At 47.7% G+C, this 22,280-nt stretch overlaps 1 protein-coding gene across 1 annotated transcript in view; it reads right to left on the reverse strand.

Moving 5' to 3' along the window:
• Positions 1–22,280, reverse strand: part of LOC119382113 (uncharacterized) — a 45,155-nt gene that overhangs the window by 18,485 nt on the left and 4,390 nt on the right. Inside the window, exons 2-4 of the mRNA XM_037649845.2 lie at positions 21,254–21,391; positions 11,221–11,454; positions 6,225–6,389 (exon numbers count right to left, since the gene is read on the reverse strand). Coding sequence (XP_037505773.1) covers positions 6,225–6,389; positions 11,221–11,454; positions 21,254–21,391 — 537 coding nt within the window. The remainder of the gene's footprint in view (positions 1–6,224; positions 6,390–11,220; positions 11,455–21,253; positions 21,392–22,280) is intronic.

Genomic DNA, 22,280 nt, shown 5'->3' on the forward strand with positions numbered 1-22,280 from the left:
GCCTCCGAGATTGTGTGCGCGAACCTTTGAGGCTCTTATGCGCCTATGTGTGCCTTTGCGTTTAGATTACAGAGGACATTACGCGCATGCTTCTTTTTTTTTAACGCGTCGACACGGGATGCTGTCGTTGTACTGTGTTTACACGAGCCTGATTCGTGCATCAGACATCCTATGAAAGGTGGATGAGGACCGAAAGAAGGCGAGGACGGTCTTGGCGAAGGAGTCAGGCCTTACAACGTCAGCACGCGCGACCGTTGAGGTCGAGGCGCGCGGGCACGGCCGTAAATCTCCCAAAAAACATCCCCACCACCTCCGCAGTAATGAAATCATAACACAGGACCGTGGTTTTATAATTTTGTGGCCTTGATCGATCGCGTCAAAGCGCTTCTTTTGTGACTTTCGCTGTAGTACTCCGTTGTCATGCAAAAAAGCGTACTAAAATTTGGAAGGGGCTACTGCTGTCGCGGGTCACAACGCACCTGGTTTATTAATTAAATACGCACGTACGGGCCGTATATTTACGAGTGCTGGTATGATTGTAGACATCTAAAAACTTAACTGACAATCATGCAGTGTTCTTTCTGACGTTGCAGCGGCCCCGAAAAACAATAAATGAAAATGTACGCCAGCTTTCTTTTGCCGCATGCTAATTTTCCATACTTTCTGGTGATACGAATTTCGGATGATACGAATATTTTTGGTGTTCCCGTGAGATTCGCATCACCGAGGTTATCACTGTATATATAATAATATATATATATATATATATATATATATATATAATATATATATACTATATATATATTGTTACGCCCACAGTAAGGGTTTGGGCTTTGTTCAGAGGGCTTGGACGGCAAGACCGCACAGGACGAAGCTTCTGAGAGATCTTTTCCACCTCCACACACTTCGTCTTCTTAGTCCGGCCACATAAACGGCGTAATATTTCCCCCTTCGCAGACGAAGCACACCGCGCGTTTTAGGCATCGCCCCGCCGACTAAAAGGTTTGAGGCGAGCCACATGGCTGAACCTCAGTCTTCGTAGATCGTCTCCCACTAGCTGTCAGTCGTGCTTTTCTATAGTCCACTGCACTGAGGCGCTCAAGGACAACGAATGGGCCGGCGTAGTTGGCGAGGAGTTTTTGGCACAAGCCACGCTTGCGCAAAGGCTTCCATACGAGCACGAGGTCTCCCGGGTTCATAAGTGACGAGCCGGTGCTTGCTGTTGTAGCGGAGCTTCGATCGGTCTTGTGATGTTATGACACGCAGGTGGGCAAGACGGCGAGCTTCTACAGCGAGAGAGTTGCGGCTAAAGAAGGATAGTCATTCTCAGAGAACGAAAAGATAGTATCGAGGGTATAGCGAGGGGGTCGAACATAAAGAAGAAAGAAAGGGCTGTAGCTGGTGGTCTCGTGTTGGGCAGTATTGAAGGCATACGTAATGAACGGTAAAACGTCGTCCCAGTTCTTATGGTTGGACGCCACGTACATTGACAACATATTCACCAGTGTCCGGTTTGTTCGTTCGGTAAGGCCATCGTCTGTGGATGGTAAGGCGTCGAATGTCGAAGTTCTGAGCTACACATACGGAGGAGTTCCTCGACAACGTCTGCCGTAAACTGACGTCCGCGGTCGCTTATTATGACGCGAGGAGGTCCGTGGCGCAGTATACTCGAGTGCAGAAGGAAGGAGGAGACTTGCCCAGCAGTCGCAGATGGCAGGGAGGCCGTCTCGCAGTAGCGGGTAAGATAATCGGCGCACACTACAATCCATCTGTTACCTTTCGATGGGCGCGGAAAAGGGCCCACGAGGTCAATGCCAACTTGCTCAAATGGAGCACTGGGAGGCGTCACAGGCTGTAGGAGTCCGGCTGGAGCTGTCGTGACTGATTTGTGCGCCTGGCATTGGGTACAACCGCCCACGTACTGCTCAACTGACTGGCGTATGCCTGGCCAGTAAAAGCGCTCCTGTGTACCATGGAGTGTTCGGGTCATTCCCAGGTGACCCGAAGTTGCGTCGTCGTGTATGGCGCGCAGAACAGAGGAACGTAGCGTATCCGAAACCACCAGCAGGAAGCGGGAGCCCGTAACCGAGGTCTTCTTTTAAAGCAGTCCTTCACGAACGCAAAAGCGGCCTTCCGAAGTGGATGCTTGTGCGTCAGCAAATAACGGCTCCAAACTGACGTTCTTCCGCTGCTCAATTTCAAAGGTGGCCTTGTCCGGGACCAGTGGTGTCACTGACGCAATGAGGTGATCGAAATTGTCGGCATCGCAAACTGTCGTATCAAGCGGCATCCGCGAAAGGCAATCAGCGTCAGCGTGTTTCCTGCTGCTCTTGTACCATACCGTAAAGTCGTACTCTTGCAAGCGTAGGGCCCAGCGTGCAAGACGGCCGGATGGATCGCGAAGGCTTACAAGCCAGCACAAGGAATGATGATCCGTGACCGCTTGGAAGAGACGACCGTACAGGTATGAGCGGAATCGCTGTACAGCGAAGACGAGTGCCAGACATTCTTGCTCAGTCACTGTGTCATTGCGTTCCGGCTTACCTAAAGTTCTACTGGCATATACAATGACGTGTTCCTTTTCATTGCAGCGCTGTACTAGAACTGCGCCTATGCCAATTCCGCTGGCGTCAGTATGAACTTCAGACGCCGCAGAAGGATCAAAGTGCCGGAGAATAGGCTGAGACGTGAGTAGGAACTTCAGTTGGTTGAAGGAAGTCTCGCAGTCGTGTGTCCATTCAAAACTAGCACCTTGACGAAGCAGGCTGGTCAAGGGGAAGGCAACGTCCGCAAAGGCAGGAATAAATCGGCGAATATACGAGCACAGGCCTAAGAAGCTACGAAGCTCCTTCGTTGAGCGAGGTGGTTTAAACGCTTTCACGGCCGCTGTCTTGTTTGGGTCAGGCCTGATGCCATCTTTGTTGACGAGGTGTCCAAGCACCAAAGTTTGTCGCTCACCGAAACAACAATTCTTCGCATTGAGAAACAGGCCGGCGTTTCTAATGCATTCCAGAATGACGTCCACTTGTTCGTTGTGTCCATGAAATGTGCTCCCGAAAATCACAATGTCATCGAGATACCACATACAGATGTTCCATTTAAGGCCTCGCAAAATAGTATCCATGAACCTTTCGAATGTGGCGGGAGCGTTACATAACCCAAACAGCATTACGTTAAATTCATAGAGTCCGTCCGGGGTTATGAAAGCAGTCTTTTCCTTGTCCATTGCATGAACAGGAATCTGCCAGTTGCCTGAGCGTAAATCTATAGACGAAAAGTAGGACGCCGAATGTAGACAGTCCAAGGCGTCATCAATTCGTGGGAGAGGGTAAACATCCTTCTTGGTGACGGTACTCAAACGGCGATAGTCGACACAGAATCTCCACGTACCGTCCTTTTTTCACAAGAATCACTGGAGCTGCCCAAGGACTCGATGATTCTTGGATGACGCCCTTCTGTAGCATTTCACGCACTTGATCGTCTATTGCGCTCGGACGGCGATACTCGGTACGGTTTTTGTCGGATTGGCTGTGCTGTTCCTGTATTCATCCTGTGGCGCGTACGAGACGCGGGGATCGAAGGCGCATGGTCACTCTGTGAAAAATCGAAAACCTGCAAGTACTTTAGCAGAACGCCTAGAAGTATACGGCGCTTGTCGGGAGTCAGTGACTTGTCGACCATAGGTGAAAGTTTCGAATCGTCTGAGCAAGCATTCACTTGGTCATCATGTCGAACGTTACTGAGGACAGCTACTGTCGTCGGCGAGTATTTTGAATGAAGCAAGCTTAAGTCCTCCTGGTAGGAGCACTGGTTCATTTGAACAATTTATGGTACAAAGTTCCGTACACCCTTTCCTCACTTAAACTATGCAATGGGGTACCAACGTGTCCTTCTTAATGCAACTTAAATGGAAAGGTTCCACCATCGCGTCGAAGCTGGTATCGTTGTCGTAAATAGTTGAAGGAACTACGGGAACACATACAGCACAGAATGCCGGGACAACGGTATCTTCGTGGACTCGGAGTGCACCGTGTTCCCTGCCCGAATTCTCCATAAGTCCATCAGGAACAGTGTCACTTATGAACACCTCGCCGTTTCTACAATCAACAGTGGCCCCACGCATTCGCAGGAAACCAATGCCCAGAGTTATGTCGCGCGTGCTCCGTGGAAGAATCGTGAATTCTGTCGCAAACACTTGATCACTCAGCGACACTGCCGCGGTACAAACACCAATCGGACACAGCGAGTCGCCACCCACACCACAGAATGTTGTCGCTTTCTCCCACAAAAACATCACTTTGCGTCCCAAACGACCTTTGAATGCAGCACTCATGATCGACACGGTCGCACCAGTGTCCACCAAGGCCATTGTATCTACACTATCAACAAAAACGTGCACTTTGTTCTTAAACATAGACACCGGTGGAGGTAACTCTTCTTGCAGCAAGTCACCAGCGACCTCAACCCCATCAGCCGCGCTGTCTAGTTTTCCTGTTGTGGTGACGAGGAGCGGCGACGAGGCGACGAAGTCCAGCGCAGTCGAGGTGCTGGAGGTGGTGTCACACTTCGGTCGGAGGCAGAAGAACGGTTGCGAAAGGGTCCCTGCCAAAAGCTGCTCTTGGGTCGTGGTTGGGTGGTCCAGCATTCCTCAAAAGGTGGGACACCAGGCTGTTGCGTCCAGGGTGGCGGCCGTTCATAGCGTGGTATTTGAATTGAATGCGAATTGAATGTTTTAGATGCGAAGTATCTTAAGGTCGAGCTCAATCCGGCGGTGGTGGTGGTGGTGGTGTGCGGCGTGACCACCCTTACTGCGCATGCGCATACCCTCTCCACACACCTCCTCTCCACTCACCCTCTCCCCTCCCCCTCCACTTTCCCTCTCCCCTTCCCCTCTCCAATTTCCCTCTCCACGTTCCCTCCCACTTTCCCTCTCCACATACCTACTCCACTTTCCCTCTCCCCTCCCCCTTTCCACTCTTCCTCTGAAACGCGGCCTAGACATGCCGAAATTCTCTCCTGCGCAACGCCGCGATGAGCTCGAGCGCATGCGCGTACCCTCCCCTTCTCTCTCCTCTCCTACGGTGCCCCCCTCTCGCCCGCCTGTCGACCGCGTTCCCCGCTCGCCCTGTGAGAATTAACGGCCAGGCTAGATGGAAGATACGACGCGCGTAGCGTCCCTCTTCGCGTTCCACGACGCGAGGTCGGTAGCATGCCCAACGAACGCCAACGGAACGCGATCGTGCAAGTGCTCCGGCTTCGCATCGCCTCACGGTCCCCTTTAGCGGGAGATGGTGTAATTTTTTATTTGTCCTGAATTCTTACAGGAATTCGCAAGCGATCGCAGTACCTTGATATGTGACCGGTCACACCACAGTTGTAGCACACGGGAGCTGGGCGCAGTCGTCGCTGCCCTTCGACGTGTTCCGGCACGTTGACATGATCATTTGCGTAGTTGCGACGCTCAACATAATCGTTCGTTGGTCGGCGGTATGGGCGTTCGGTGCGGAAGCGCTGAGGGTACAGCGATCTCTGGTAGTAAGTCGTGCTTGAGCGAGGGATAGGCTGGGATTCCGCAACCTCCGCCGCGTTGACGGACGGATTCTCGAAATCCCCAAGCTGCGGGGTAGCTACATCTTGCGGGAAATAGCATCGAGATGTGCCGGCCACTTCACGCGTCATGCTTTCATGTTTGCATAGCTCTTCCCGAACGATCTGACGGATGGCTGTAACGAGGTCAACAGTTGGTGTAGTTTCTATACTGGCCACCGTGGTGACATTGGCGAGACGACCAAACTTCGGGGTTATTCTGCGCTGCTTCAATGTCACAAACGTCTGACAGTGGCGAATGACATCTGACATTGAAGTTCGGCTTTCTTTGCATATGAGAAAGTTATAGACATCATCTGCAATGCCTTTAAAATAAATGTCCCACCTTGTCTACTTCGGACATGCTGGCATCTGCTTGCCTACACAGCCTCAAAATCTCCTCTGTTATACATTGTACATGTCTCTCCGGGTATCTAAGCCCTTTGTGCAAGCGTCTGCTCAGCAAGTTTCTTTTTCGCAGCTTTGTTAGTGAAACACTTCGTCATCTCCTCAACGAAGCGTTCCCATGACGTCAATAGGTCTTCATGGTTCTCGTACCAGACGAGTGCAACATCGGTAAGGTAAAAAACCACGTGAGATAGCTGGGAGGCAGCATCCCATTTGTTGTAGTGGCTTACCCGCTTGTAGTGCTTGAGCCATGCGTCCACTGCTTCGTTAGCCTTCCCGGAGAAGGGTCGTGGCTCTTTGTGATGCGGCCAAGAACTGCTGGGGGCTGGTTCCCGAGTGTCCGTGTCGTCAGGCATGATGGGCATGGAAGGAGGCAGGCCGGCGAGGCGACCACTCTGTTACGCCCACAGTAAGGGTTTGGGGTTTACTGACAGAAGGCTTGGACGGCAAGACCGCACAAGAGGAAGCTGCCGAGAGATCTTTTCCACCTCCACACATTTCTTCGTCTTCTTAGTCCGCCACATACACGACGTAATATATATATATATATATATATATATATATATATATATATATATATATATATATTTGCTGTTGGAGTTGTATATTGCGATCTACAAGTGAATTCGAGACGAAACAATACCGCCTTAGCTCCGTATGGTAATTTGAAGCGGTCTTGATTCACACAAATTAAATGAATTGGGGCGTCATAAGCTGTTCTTGCTAAGTCTTTTTTAAAATTGTCACAAGAGATCGGATAATGCCATATGCATTCATCATAAATTTAGCATCGTTACCTATCTTTGCGATCTCGTCAATGAAAATTATGAACAGAAAAGATCCCGAAATGATTCCCCGAGGCACGCCACATTTAACCTGCTCTTGATCTGAGCATTCCGTCTGCACACTTTAGAGTCCGAGTTCGGCGTACTAAAACGATGAAAATTAAGATTGTGCTATGCCTCTAATTCCATAAATTTTCACTTTTTAAACAAAAGATGTGGTTTACAAAGCCAAGTGCTTAAAAGAAGTCTTAGGTAGAAGCCCAATGCCATTTTTGGTTAGCTCTCTAATATTGGGTCTTTCTGAGCAAGAAGGAAAAGTTCAGTAGTTTTATCTTTATGGAAACCACATTGAGCAGGTTGTATAAGATTATGAATGAATACTAATACACGTACTACTTGTTTTTTTCTTTGCCCTCCTACTTTGCACAACGAGGGAGGCAGGGAAAAGAGCGCACGTGTCCCTTTACTACCCCCCCCCCCCCGTCTCCTCCAAGTAAATGCAAACTGTGTAAGCTCAAATTTTCTTTGTAAACCTGTTGATGGTTAGAAGGTTAAACTACTCCGCATTTTTCGCCGTATTGCTAATCACCTGTTTATAATTGGTAAAATTTTTCTGGGTCATGCCCACAACGCTTGCTCGTAACGCAATGCAACAAATGCCGCGAAAATGACCCATCGTGTAATGATCACTTATGCACCGCCACTTAAAACAAAAGAAAATAAATTATTTTCCATAATGCACATTTTTGGCCATTGGTTCTTCGCTATTGGTTACAAATTTTCTGTGTGCCATGAAATTGCCTACTTCTTACGCGAAGTCATAATTCTGCCAAAACTCACGGCGTGAAAATGACGTGTGCACGCTAAACAGCGCTTTACTATGCTGAACAAAACCTAAACTTTTTCGGAATAGTCGGACAGTGTCGTATAATGAAGGTAGTTCAAGAAGGCTGCGCAGCGATCACTTTGGCAGCGGCTAGCAGTAGGTGAGACGGTATAATATTCCTATAATAAATATATTCAGTTGCAAATGATGTTGGACCGTTTGTGCGCGTATACAACTGTCTCTGAACTATTCTTTACAAGGAGCGAGAGAAATGAGCGTTATTAGAAGGAGGCGAATACTTTCGCCGGGGGCAATCTTAGTCCACAAAACCGTGTACCCTGACCATCTGCCTGGTCCGGTCGATCAAGTTGCGGGGCAAGCTTGAAAGCAGGGCTTTCCGCTGTGCTCGAGGCGACTGCCTTATTTATCGCCTTGTTGCAAGCCGCCGCGATTGCTGCAAGCTACCGTACGCGGATACCTTCTTTTCGCTTTCCCGGCTCAGCCCAAACACACCTGCACACTCATCGAGTCACTACAGCTGCGATATGCTACAGCGGCGATAGTATAGGCTTTAGAAGAAAGAAAATTGATTTCATCAAACAGAAGGAGCGTTTGGTCGCTTCATAAACTGTTTGCTCATTTTCACTCATTTTCGTGGGCGCGGTGATGTAATTATCAGGTCAGGCAAAACATAATAAAACCATGACAGAGTGCTCTAACGTTATAGAGCCCCTGCTGAGCGGTAGCCTCCTGTGCAATGCTGGAGCGCAGGGTGCGAAAGTGTCAAGTAGGCTCGCACGGCAGAAAGCCCAGAGTGCGCCGTCGTGAGGACAACCTTCACAGCAGAAGCGCATGATAGAAGCGTTAGAAAATTAAATTATATAATTATGTTATTCCCCTGATGGAAGAAAGCTTCGCCACTGTCGTTGGTTTCCCAGTGTGCAGCCGACTACGACCATTGTCGAAAGTGGGGGGGGGGGGAGGGGCTCAGCCTCCCTTACTTTTCTCAGTGGGCGGGCTGGAGCTCCCCTTGCTCCCTACCCGCCCCCACATATACGCCTATGCCTATGACTTCTGTATCCTGGACTATGCCTGGGTCCCCGCATCATACAAAAATTCTATTTCGTTCTTTGTTCAAATTCGGCTTAGCGTAGCCGTAACAACGGTGCCTATAAAAATTCGCAGGGTCCCTTACGGGTTCACGTGGTTGTGACATCATCTGTGATCACGTGAGTTCTTGCACCGTTCGTGTTGAACCACAATCACAGTAACTTAATTTTCTCCTTTGATTAGGCATTTCTTCATTAGGAATTTTTTGATTAGGCTTTTCCCTTATAAGGGCACTAAATGGAAACATTAACTTCAACTGGATCACAAGAATATGCTTGTGCAACAACTCATTCACCACACCTAGCGAGAACAGAGCATTTATAAGCGAGGAAACGGCGAAGTCGTCAAGTTGGAGTGGCGCCCTTGTCATTCTGCGTGGGCACCTCATTAAACGAAGTCAAATCCTGTATTTGAATTATTTACTGCTACGGCTTGCAGATGAAAAGTAAATTACATCAATTTTGACAATAAATCAGCGTGCAGTAGGCCAGAGTTGTTGCTACATATTACGGCCGTGACGCTCTCGGCCGCCCGCTCATTCACACAAATCGGCAGCCGATGAGGTCATGCCCAGTCGTCCATTAGACCCGACGAGGGAAATTCAAATTCAGCAGGGACTTTCGGTGGCTGTTTTCGACAAAAAAAAATCGTTCATTGGTGCGCACAAAGCGGTGATATGTTCAAACACAGGTGAACAATCGTTCTAACCGAACTTATTATTTTCAATTAGTGTCCGTCTAACAACATGTCCATATTCATAAGCCACTTTTCGAAATTCATGTTCGCCTGTACATTTTCTTCTTTGCAATGACATCAGCACTAGGAATGAACTTGCTTTATGTGCTGTTTCTCGGGCTAGCTGGAATAGCATGCTGTATTTGAACGTGACGGCGTTAAAGCGCTCGTTTCGCTTAAATTCCGGTGTCAGTGCCGTTGGTTGTGAGCGAAAATTCGAGATGCAAGTAATTAAATAATATTCGGTCCCAGTGAGAATCGAGCCCAGGTCTTCAGCGAGGCAAGCAGGAGTTCTACCACGGAGCCGCGCCAGTGCTCGAAGCTGCTTCATAAAAAATGCTACAAGAATATCATGTAGCGGGATGACGCTCCTTAGCGCGTGTGATATTGTGTGGCAGAATCGCAGAATCGCATCAGGCGTCAAAACACGCGAATTACGCAACGAGTGGATGGTTTAGAGCTGCCCAGCCATTACAAAGCGTGCAGCTGCGCAGGTGGGCCATGACCAAAATTTGGGCACGTGTACGTAGAGCCATCTGTCGTCAGTGACAGCGGTGGCCTGCCGTAACTCAATGAGAAACAGGTGAAAAAAAATATATCTAACGAAAAAACATAGTTATCAAAAACGACTCCCGGTTTTATACAGCAGACACTTATTTGAACATTCTGTTAAAGTCACACTGTCGCACTACAAACCGCGTGGCTTCCCAGAGTGCTTAAAATTTTACAATAGGGCACCATGTGTTTCTAACGGGCGGTTTCAATTTTCCTGGGAAGCCACACGCTTTGTAGAGCGATACTGCAATTTTACCACAATGTTCCAGTATGTCTCTGCTATAAAGAACCCGGAGTCGTTTTTGATAACCAGCTTTTTTCAAGAGATATGACTTTTTTTTCGCCTATTTCCCATTCAGTTATGGCATGACGGCGTCGCTGCTGCCGAGAGATGGCGCCACGTACAAATGTCTCCAAATCCTGGGAATGCGGTGGCTGTTAGATCTCAGGGAGGGCGCTTCCGATTTGGCCAATGAAATGAACTGACGATCGCTTTCAAGATGTTCCAGCCGGACTTGCCTGCACGAACTTTCACAGCAGTTAGGTGGCCTCATGGCAGGAGAGCGTGCGTATTACCGTAGCTACCGCCAAATTCAAGTGCTCGAAGGTGCGTTACCTGCTACAGATTTTCGTGAGGTATCCATTTTATTACATGAATTAGATTACCGAAAAAGTTATTGAATTGCAGTGAGCGTTACCGAGTGAAATATGTAACCGAAACCACGACAATGTAGCTCATTACAAATAACATTCTCTGTAGTTATTTGCGTACATATTTGCCTTGCACGGTATATGTTCCAACTGACACATCTGAGTTAAATGCGGTGTTTTCAAGCGAACGCTGGGCATAGCTCTACAATACTGCGTACACTGCATGCTAACTTTCCGTAAAAACTTTTTCAAGGTTGATACACCGCCAGCACAGTCGCAGTAAGCAAATGTAAAAAAAAAAGCTATTGGACTTTATGCTACATACAGCTCCTGATGCCCACGCTGTCTTTGACAGCGTTTACGCAAAAGTCTTATGTACAATAAAAGGAGTCCAGCTGCTGGCACGAGGAATCGAGCCACCTTACCGACAAGCAGACGGAAACGAAAAGTATGGTGGAGCCCCTTCACGCTGTCATAATAAAACCCTTTAAACAAGAACTTTGGCGACAATTAATGTGTACATACTCTGAATTAGGAAGAGTCGAAGAGTCCCTAATCCATCACACTGGACGTACCTGAGGAAAAGGTTCCGAAGAATACCCGTAGTGCAGGCTGTTCACTGCGACAGTCCATGCCAAAAGGCGCCTGTCCAGCACGCGTCTGGCCCTGTGCCAAAATATGAACTTGGCGAGAGTCCTCAGTTTGCGAAGGACAGGTTCGAATATGGCTGCATAATGGTAGTACAGCAACGCCGTTATTGTGGACGGGGTCATGGCGTGGATAATAGGGCACAATGAGCTGAAAAATGAGAAAGGTTCACATAAGTACGACGATGATGATGAGATGGGGCTTTCTGGCGCAAGGGCGAAGCGCGGCCAAAGAGCGCCATGTCCTCGTGTCACGGAGTTGCCACGCATCAATGATGAAAATGCACAGATGAGGGGCGGCTGTTCAGCGACCTAAAATCAATCGCTATACAAGCGCGTGAAATATGTATATTGATCGAAATTATGACTGATAAGTGAGGTTAACTATGGATAGACGATTTTTCTAGATGATCACGCATGTAAACTGGAAGGACACGAACGTAAATAGCACTAATACCTCAAGTGAGTCGATGTGTGAAAGGGCTGCGCGGGCTGTGCAGCAGATAAAATGTGCCGAAGTGGAAGCTGGTCGGTTTATGTGGTTTAACGTCCTGAATCGACTAAGGCTATAAGAGACGTCGTAGTGGAAGTCTCTCGATAATTTCGATCACCTACGGTTGTTTCACGTCCAGTGAAGCAGCACAGGCCTCTGGCACTTCGCTTCTATCGAAATATGACTGCCGCGGCCGCGATTGAACACGCGTCTTTTGGGTCAGCAGCAGAGCACCATAACTAGCCCAGCGCGACGGCTCGAAGTGGACGCCTCTGCTAAATGCTGTACTGCAGATCGGTTGGTTGTATGGCATGCAATAAATTGAAGCTACTCGGGAAAGCTAGGAATAATGTAATGACAAACGAACGGTTATGGACAAAAACATGGCTGAACGCGCACTGCCATGGTGGTCTGGTGGCATGTTGCTTCTTTATTTTGTCTTATTTTTTTCATTGACCGGCTCTGCTTGACAACGTTACGCTAATACGTGAGATACCTTCAGAGGCTCCTCACACAACACCAACACTGAGGAGGCGAGAGTGATTGCCATACGTCTGTCCTATTCTAAAGCGTCAAAAAATAACTTCGACACGTCTCACATCACTTATGGGTGACCAATTTTGACTGTGACTGTGTGTGTGTGTGTGTGTGTGTGTATATATATATATATATATATATATATATATATATATATATATATATATATATATATATATATATATATATATATATAGTAGACTCACGTGGTCGTGACGGTGAAGAAGACGACAGTCGATCTGTTGAAGGCGAAACTATTTGTTGGGCGAACTTCTGCGCAGAAAATTGGAAGTCAAAGTGCAAGCAATACACACCGTACACAGATAGCGGCTATCACAGTAGTCGGCCGTCGGTAATCTGATCAATCGGCGGAACGCGTCGTCTGTTATACATGAGGGATCGAACCTTCTAGCGTTATCGGTGCTCGCCTAATGGAACTATCTGAAACAACCGCGAAGCCTCCCAAGCATTGCGGTGTGTCGTGCGCCGATTGGTGCTACCAGTTTCTGTAGGTGAAACCTCATGGCATCGAAATAAAGAAATAAGGTCGCGTGTGAGGTAACTCACAGAGACTCTGGATATATATTGTGCGGAACCCTCCATAACACCCTCAGCCTCGGACACATTGGCGGGGATAGGACCCAGCAGCGAGCGCCAAAGCCAAAGGGCATGCGCCCGGATGCGGACAGGCTTTATAACTGGGCGAAGCGAGCGGCCAGGGGGCAGTGGTCGGCGAACGTTCGCGAGGTGTACGTGTGTTCAAGGCGCGCGCTCCTCCGGAGCCAGGGGACCGGCGCGGAAGTAGTGCGCGAAAGTTTTTCGCGAGTTTGTTCTTATGGTAAATTTAACGTTGCGCAACGTACACGAGGATTAGAAAGGAACACTTAAACAGACAAGCGCAAACTATCAACTGAAGTTTATTTCAGGAAACACTGATACTTATACATGTAAAAACCACACGTCACATCACATGCTCAGGCTCTATCGCGACTCTTATGATTTGCCCTTGTCGCTGCAGCGTTTTAAAGTTTCATTGTAGTAAGAAATGGTTTGCAGTAGATCCCGACGACCGCCCCGCGCCTTTCTTTGGAGTAGACAGCGAGCCCAACCATATATATATATATATATATATATATATATATATATATATATATATATATATATATATATATATATATATATATATGTGTGTGTGTGTGTGTGTGTGTGTGTGTGTGTGTGTGTGTGTGTGTGTGTGTGTGTGTGTGCGTGTGTACACAACACACAATGCCCCTGTGATTTACCTTATAAATTCAAACCGCACTATTAATTAAAAAAGCATGTTACGCGCGAACAAATGTTTCATCTACTACTCAATCTCAACAGCGAATACAGGTTGGGAGGCAATTTAAACGAATTTTCAAGTTCGCGCGCCCTATCCTGTGCTATACGCCGCACCTCACGACAGTAGAGGATTTTAGTCTGTTCGGCACACCGCTATACGCAAAATGCTTTGCGAGTACCGTAATACCGGGTGTGAACTGCGCATGCGCGCGCCCAGTAAACATGGCCTTACCGCCGAAAGCGATTCGCCGTCCACCTCGATCTATCAAGTGGCCGTCGTTTGCTCTGTAGCTCAGTAAGCTCCGAACTGATGCTTTCATACAGATTCATGTCCTTAAGCTTCGACAGCAAAACGCTCGTGTCCATTCGGCACCGTTTTCGAGAGCCATACTCAAATAATCAATGCTCTAGTGAAGAAGGGAAACCAGCGCTGAATTTTTGGACGAACACACAGGAAGATAGACGACGACAGTCGCTGACTTACAACTGATATTTCTGTGAAGTAGGCACATTTATACCATGTCAGTGAAAACACACGTCACTGCCATAATGTGCTATTATCATCTGAAATTTACATCACCGCTTCACTTCTCTGTGTCACAACCAAGCGTGAATCACCTGAATGATAAAAAGTTAATTTCTTTTTGAGAGAGGGTTAGAGATGCCATAATAACACATACTAACAATAGGAGTACTATTGCAGCTGCTTCAATTATTTCTCTAGTTCTTTTTTCTTTATGCCTGGCAATAACAGTTGTCTCGTGAAACTTCGGTGCGCAGCCACAATCACTACAATTGGATGCCGAGGTGGCCACTGATAGCTTTTTGTACGTTATACTCGTGTTCTTTCAGCCTTACATTTAAGCACCTTCCTGTTTGTCCTACGTATCTTTTACCGCAGGACAGCGGGATCGAATACACATGTTCCGCGCATTCTACGAAGCTGACTAGTTTTTTTTGTGCAGTACCGCTCCTTACTTGCTGTCTTGTTCACTTTCGCAGCACATTGCCGATGGGTTTTTGGCGCAGAGAATAGCACTCTCACATTGGCATGGTGCCCTCTCTTTTTCAAATTATGCGCAATCCCATGCATCTTTGCACAATGAACTAACTTGCCCAAGCTTTAACCGTAGCAATGCTCCAGGCTTAGCGAAGGACAATCCCAGAATCTCGGAGGACATAATTACCTATATATTAGTTCTTTTTATCCTCCATAGGTGGCGCCACTTGACGTGGCAGGCCGCTATGGCACACGCTATCCGGTATTACGCTACACCTTCGCGTTACCCGAATATCAGACAGACTAAAAAACGCTATTGACACCATACAAGGTGACCTGCAGGTGATCCCAGGCTTCCACGGCGTCACCACTGCGGCCGAGCTCTGAGCTGGCTCCGCTAAATGATGACGTCATAGTCGCCATTGCAGTTTTGCCGCACTTGCGCCAGCGGGCAACTATACGGCAGCTGTTCGCGAGTTCGTACCCGCGGCGACCACGTGGAAGCCTTAAGAAAGTCGTTGCCACCAGATGACGATAATGACGATGACAGCAACGACATCGCGCAGCACATGCCGCATGCGACAGAACGCGAGCAGACGATGTGGGCAGCGCGGAAATGCGTCACAGTCCTGTGTGTGATTTGACACGCTAGATGGCGTTAGTTCACTCGGTGGCTCGTCGTTCTCGAGGCTCTGCAAAATCGAAACTAAGACTGGTCGGTAATAAACAGACTAATTAATTATCTGTCACGCGCTGCAGCAAGCGATGTGCCCTGTTGGGACTAGTAGGCTTCCTGCAACATAATGCAGCTAAAACCCCACACCGAAATATTTGTGTCAGTAACCCTTTAACTTCAACTTCGTCCATATTTAGCATGTTTAGCATTTTTGTTTGTGACTTTGTTAGTTAAATTTGTCGCTTCGCGTCTGGTAATCCCGAAATTTAATTCTAAATCGTTCAACCCATCGTATACTACTACTACTACTACTACTACTACTACTAATAATAATAATAATAATAATAATAATAATAATAATAATAATAATATAATAATAATAATAATTTCTGGGGTTTAACGTCCCAAAACCACGATATGATTATGAGAGACGCCATAGTGGAGGGCTCCGGAAATTTCGACCACCTGGGGTTCTTTAACGTGCACCTAAATCTAAGTACACGGGCCTCAATGATTTTCGCCTCCATCGAAAACGCAGCCGCCGCGGCCGGGATTCGATCCCGCGACCTTCGGGTCAGCAGTCATCGTATACTTATTGGCAGCGTCGTTAATTTTGACCAATTTTAGTGTCACTTCGAAACGGCCGCCTAAATTTGTAAGGAATAAGCGCCCCGCAGCGGGGGAGAGCCAAAGATCACGTGCACTCAAGTGTTGTTGACGTTGACAGCGCATTCTTCAAATCGGGATGCCGCGCGCGTAAGCAATTAAACGATGTGGGTGCTTCTGTATGAGTTAAGCCTGTTAAGAGCATGTTCCCCCCCCCCCCCCCATCAGGAAAAGGAAAAGTATTCCTGACCAGTGCCTCCTCTATTTTTCAGTGCCTGGGCGAACGCTCTCCTCGGGCCGTCGAGCGCGCGCTCCGCGTCCGCTCGCCGCTGCCGCGTGGTGGCGCTGTGCAAGTAGATCAAAATGTGGATTGATGGTATTCTATGATCACGGAGACCATACGGTCTTAATACAGGGCCAAAAAATACCGAGGGTAAGCGAGTACAAGTACCTCGGAGTATGGGTAAATGAGGGGGATAGATATATGGAGGTACAAGAGAAAGCATCGGTAGCAAAGGGAAAGAGGAATGCTGCAATTATGAAGCACAGAGCTTTATGGGGATACAATAGGTACGAGGTGCTTCGAGGGCTGTGGAAGGGTGTGATGGTTCCGGGGCTTACATTTGGGAACTCAGTGGTGTGCATGAAGTCAGAGGTGCAATCAGGAATGGATGTAAATCAAAGGACGGTGGGGCCGCCTCGCGTTGGGCGCTCACGGGAAGACGACAAATGAGGCGGTAAAGGGTGATGTGGGATGGACAGGCTTTGAAGTGAGGGAAGCGCAGAGCAAAATGAGATTCGAAGAGAGGCTGAGGAAAATGAAGGAGAGTAGATGGGCAGAGAAGGTTTTCAGGTATTTGTATAGAAAAAGCGTTGACACGCAGTGGAGAAAAAGAACTAGGAGGCTCACCAGTAAATATACGGCTGGCAGTGCGGGCGATATGGCAACAAGGAGCATAAGCGGAAGGTCAGAGAGGCGGAGAGGACTTATTGGATGACAGCGATGGAAAAGAAGCCGGCTCTGAGTAACTACCGAAAAGGGAAAAAACGAAATAAGGAGGGAAAGGTTTTATGATAATTCAAGGGGAAGCGCTTTACTGTTTGAAGCAAGGTCGGGCTGCCTTAGAACGCGTAGTTATAAAGCGAGATTCAGTAACGAAGAAGAACATTGTACATGCTGCGGGGGAACTAAGGAAACGATGGAACATGTACTGATTGAATGTGGCGATATTCACCCAGGTATACGTGTGGGCACGAGTCTACATGAAGCCTTGGGTTTTAGGGACAACAATGGAAAGCTAAACACGTCCGCGATAGAAATAAGTAAGAGACGGTTAGAGTATTGGTGGCAGAAAAGTAGAGATAAAGTACAAAAATAAATAATGGGGGAAAATAAGGTCATTCTGCCTTAAGAGGCAGATAGATGGACCGTGAATTTATATTTTTTGGTATAATAACATAGATTTAATCAATGTAGATAAGGCATTACGACAACATGAAACAAGGAAGCTTTTTTTCTTCTTTCTCTTTTTTTTTCGCCTTCGAGCCCTGTGGCAGACATGTCACCGCCCCGTTATAAAGGGGACGCTCATAGCATCCATCCATCCATCCACGAGAAGCTGTCGCTGAACGGCCGCGCGTATCACGAAGCTCACGAATTCTTGTTTGCATCCGAGTTTAATTGCATTTGTGCTTCTTGCAGGCTCTCACAGGTACAGGGGGATGGAAAGAAACGCGAACATAGCGGCGCGCTGTTTTCATCACGCTCTAACCGTGGTGGCTATAAAAAGATGCTAGATGATCTTTTATTGTGTCATGGATTACGTCGTGTTCTCATCCGTCATCGAGGCTATAACCACTTGAAAATAGATGCGAAACAACAAAGAATGCAGATGCCGCATGTTCGCGTGTCTTTCCATCCCCGCTGCAAGTATTCCGCAGGCAGACTGTCAGGCCGTGCTGTCGGTTCGATACTTGCACTCGAGTTTGATAGTATTCGCGTTTTATTTTGTATTTCAGGCTATTGCAACCGCACCAATGCCTTAGTATGTCATACTGTTGTGTTCCACTCTGCAATTTCCTTTTATTGATAAAGAAAAAAAAATCTCACAGGTTTCCTTATGTACTCACCTAAGACGACTGAAAGGCGAAAGCCATCCTCTTCTTTTTCTTCTAGTCAATGTATTGAATATTCCCTGCCTCCCTCCGAGGTATTTCTGCGCCTAACGTGGTTTTTTACAGCCTCAAGGATCGGAGGCAGTGCAAGCTTACTGCACATCAGCGGAGGCATGCACTGCCTCCGTGATCGGCCCATTTTGACCAAGCGAAGATGTAATATGACGACGTCACGTTATGTGACGTCACGACGATGTCACAAAACTTTATGATCTGTGACGTCATATGATGATGTCACCACGTAATTATTTTTGCATCACTCGTGCTGACGCGGCCGACGGTCAATTTTCGCGTTTTATGAGGCATCTAAGGCTTTCGCCTTAATACCCTGTTCGGCTGTCGTTCCATGAAACTCCAGCTGCCGCTGGTGTTCGGTAGAGGTGGCTTGCAGTAATTAGGCGGGATAACTGGTCTCCTAATACATCTTCAAACTACACTAGAAGAAGCAGCCGTCGTTTACGACGCGAAGATTTCATAGAATATAAGAAGCGGCGGCTTAGGAAGGATGCAGTAGCGTCACTCATTACAGACTACCCTTCACGTTTGCAACCCAAGGTAACAACTGAACCAAGCATGGCCAGTATCCCTAAACGTGACCGTGTTGCGTCCGAACAGTCAACGAATGCATCTAGTACCAGTAGCAACGCTGCCTCGCGATCGCCGCCATGTGCATGCAGCGCTGACATTAGGTCCCGAAGCAGAAGAATCGGAGCACATGGACACTACATGCGCTACCGGCGAAACAACCGACAATCATTATGTACATTGTCACTGGAAGCAGCTTAGTGACATTTCATGCTATTTAGAGCATGAACTCATGGCTTGCGTATAGTGTGCTACACCAGTAGACGGTAGCACGCATCGGGGAACTTTAAGCGCCCAAGCTTTCAGTATCAGCTCTCGGCAAATGCTGCTTTCGAAAATCGACTTTCAGACAGTCAATAACCAACTCTCAGTCAAGCGAACGTAACGATGACAAAACAATTTTAATTTTCCGCGCATCACTGGCATGCGCTCTCTGGAATCGGGCTAGCAGACGACACGCGAGCGTCTCGATCAAATAGCCGCGAAAGACACATACCTTCGAAATGGGCTGGTTGCTCAGAACAAGTGCTTCATGATTTCAGTTTACAAGTTTTCATTATACTTTAAACAACGCGAATACAGCCGAAAACTGAACCATATAGCTGCTTCGAATGCGGCCACGGCATTCATTTCCGCGAGCGACGACGCGACGGCTAGTTAGTCTACTACGGTGGCGGCGCCTGGCGGCTAAAAGCTGCACTAACGCCGACGGTCGGTTCCCATTGCGCTCCGCTCCTTCGCCCAGGCACAGAAAAATAGAGGAGGCGCTGTCCTGACGTAAGCAGCCATAACCACCTTGAAAACAGCCCGACAACAGAGAGAGAGGGGCGAGAACAATAGCCCTCGTCGGGTTCTAGTCGTGGTATTGTGTGCGTCGTGCAAATCTTCTATGACGTAGACAATACTCGCCTGTGGAAAGTCACAAGGGGTCCCGACCTACGTCATACCATTAGCAATGTAGCGAAGTGCTGCCAACTCAGATGAGCACTGACGCTCACTATAAAGCCATGCTAAAATATCTAAAGAGGAACAATGAATCGGTTTAGATCGATAAATTGTGCTCTAAGAACTCTAATGTCGTTAATTTTGCCGTCATATATTTATTAATAGAGGAGAAAATCGAGTTCTATGTTACATTTTTAAATTTCTCGCTGAAATCTCCCCGCGTCACGACACGGATTTCAAAGTGTATATCGTATTTTGGCGCCATTGGCTCAAAAAATTACCCCAGATTTAGTATGTTGAGTCTGTGGCCCCCTGAGAGGACAATGTACTTCATTTTTACTGATTAGAAATTACATAGTCTCTAGTAGGCGCCGTCAAAACATGTGACGTCACGGCGAATGGTGCGGAAATTTCATGGTGGCGTCGCCACGCGCATTTTGCTCTTGCGCGTTTTCTCGCTGGCTAAGCGTTTTCTCACAGCAAGCGTTGTGTTTTCGGTATCGTGAAAAAGTACTTTTCTAATATTACAAAAAATCGTTTTTATCTTTAGTGTTCCTTTAAAGGCAACATCGGTCACTAGCAATCGGTCAGATGTTCCCACGTATACGGGACAGCCAAACAACTCAAACATCTCGAGGTTTAGATTTTGGTGTGAAGGGCCTTACGTTCGTGAATGTGCTATAATCTCCGAAGTTTGGTCGTCCGCATATAGCAAAATAACCAAGTTAAACGTTTGATTGTAGAACAATTTGTGTGTGATACTGCAGGCTTAACCAAATTCGTTTTAATGTGATCAGCTAGCAAAGAACTGCAAAGAACTTCACCTTCGTGAACTAGTTCACTGAAAGCAGTTATCTGCGACGGTCGTTCCCGTAAAAGGATGGATAGGTGGGCCACTTGGTAATTCGTGTTTGTTCAAAGAACTGAGATTGCGGAAACAAGGACGGCAGACGAGCTAGAACCACGCAACAGGAGCGCTCGTGTTGTTTCTATTCATCTGCCGTCCTTCTTGCCGCGCTGTCAGTTCTTTGAACAGTTGCTCCTCGTTCGTCGCAAAAATCCTAATTGACTTGGATAATTCCGCTGGTGTGTCAAGGCAAACCCAAAATAGGTCTCAGGCGCTGCGCACATGCATAGACATAGACCGCTACTTATTTCCGTTCGCCGATTCTGAAATTCAAGTCTCGCCCCGCCACGGTGGTCTAGTGGTTAAGGCGCTCGACTGCTGACCCGCAGGTCGCGGGATCGAATCCCGGCCGCGGCGGCTGCATTTTTGATGGAGGCGAAAATGTTTGAGGCCCGTGTACTTAGATGTAGGTGCACGTTAAAGAACCTCAGGTGGTCTAAATTTCTGGAGCCCTCCACTACGGCGTCTCTCATAATCATATTGTGGTTTTGGGACGTTAAACCCCAGATGTCAAATTCACGTCTCTCCGATTCAATTGGCACAAATGCGTGCGTCGTCAAAATGCGCCTACAGCAATGAAACATGGTTATGTAATTTTTTTACGCCAAATTTATATGCGGTGAACAAGCTCCACCACTCAGTGCGTGATGCTAACAAAGTAATTATAATGAGACAATGACAAACCGCACTTATAGGTACGTACCGTGTCGATATGGTGGTCGGCCGCACCCACGGCGCTGCGAACACCAGTACATAGAAGACGAACTGTGGCCATTGAAACATCTATCAGACGGATGAGAAGACCCGCGGCAGCCATGGTCCACTCCCAAAGTGCAGCCATCTGCACAGACGCGTCCACAGTGGGTAAGCATTGGTTGAACGCCACCATCAGGAAACTACTTTATGTGAGAGTCAGGTGAGGATATCCCGTAATAAGTGTCATGTGCGTTCGTACGTGCAACAAATTTCATGCCTCAAGTATATATAGTATTTCTTTAGCCACAGCGCGTGTGTCTTTTCACTAACAGTGAAAAGTCAAGGTGGCGTGTTGTGGTTAATCAAGCACGTGAACAAGTCCGCATAAATTGAACTTCAGCGCATACTTGAATATAAGTACACGAGTGCTTGTATATTTGCTTTCCAGGCGAATACTTGCTGGTAATCTTGAAACACCTTTAATCAGGAGAACGTTGGCTCATTAAACCAGTGCAGCGAATATCAAGACATGCCACTCGAGCAGAAAATAATACAGAACACGTGCCCATATGGCCGTCTGTTCCACCAGCTGGTGGGCCGCCCTTTGTCAGAATGCGAGCTTGGGGTGGTGTGTGGCTTTTTTGCAAGCCGGCACGTCGTTATTGTCTCGGCCAGTTGCTCACAGATTATCGCAATGTTGGCGTAAGACACCGTCGCGGCCGTGATCGCCGTCGTTGTTCCCTGGAGGAGCGTTAGAGGCGTCAGTCTTTCGCTTCGCCATTTGATGCAGCAATCGGCTATGCCTCTCACGCCAAAATAGTCATATTGTGCGAGACCTTGGCAGAAGTGACGAGCGAACATTCCTATGAGCTAAACAAAGGCCTGCGTCCGCCTAAGAAATCCTCTTGACAGTAAGGTATACGTGCAAGTATTGATGGCGAAGACAGCCATTCCTGCGTGGGCTTGTGTGGGCCGCACAATTTTGCGGTCGATTGCAAAAGGCCACCGTGTAGCTATAATGTACGGACAAGGGC

This window comes from Rhipicephalus sanguineus, chromosome 2, assembly GCF_013339695.2.
Source record: "Rhipicephalus sanguineus isolate Rsan-2018 chromosome 2, BIME_Rsan_1.4, whole genome shotgun sequence".
In the NCBI taxonomy this organism is placed as follows: domain Eukaryota; kingdom Metazoa; phylum Arthropoda; class Arachnida; order Ixodida; family Ixodidae; genus Rhipicephalus; species Rhipicephalus sanguineus.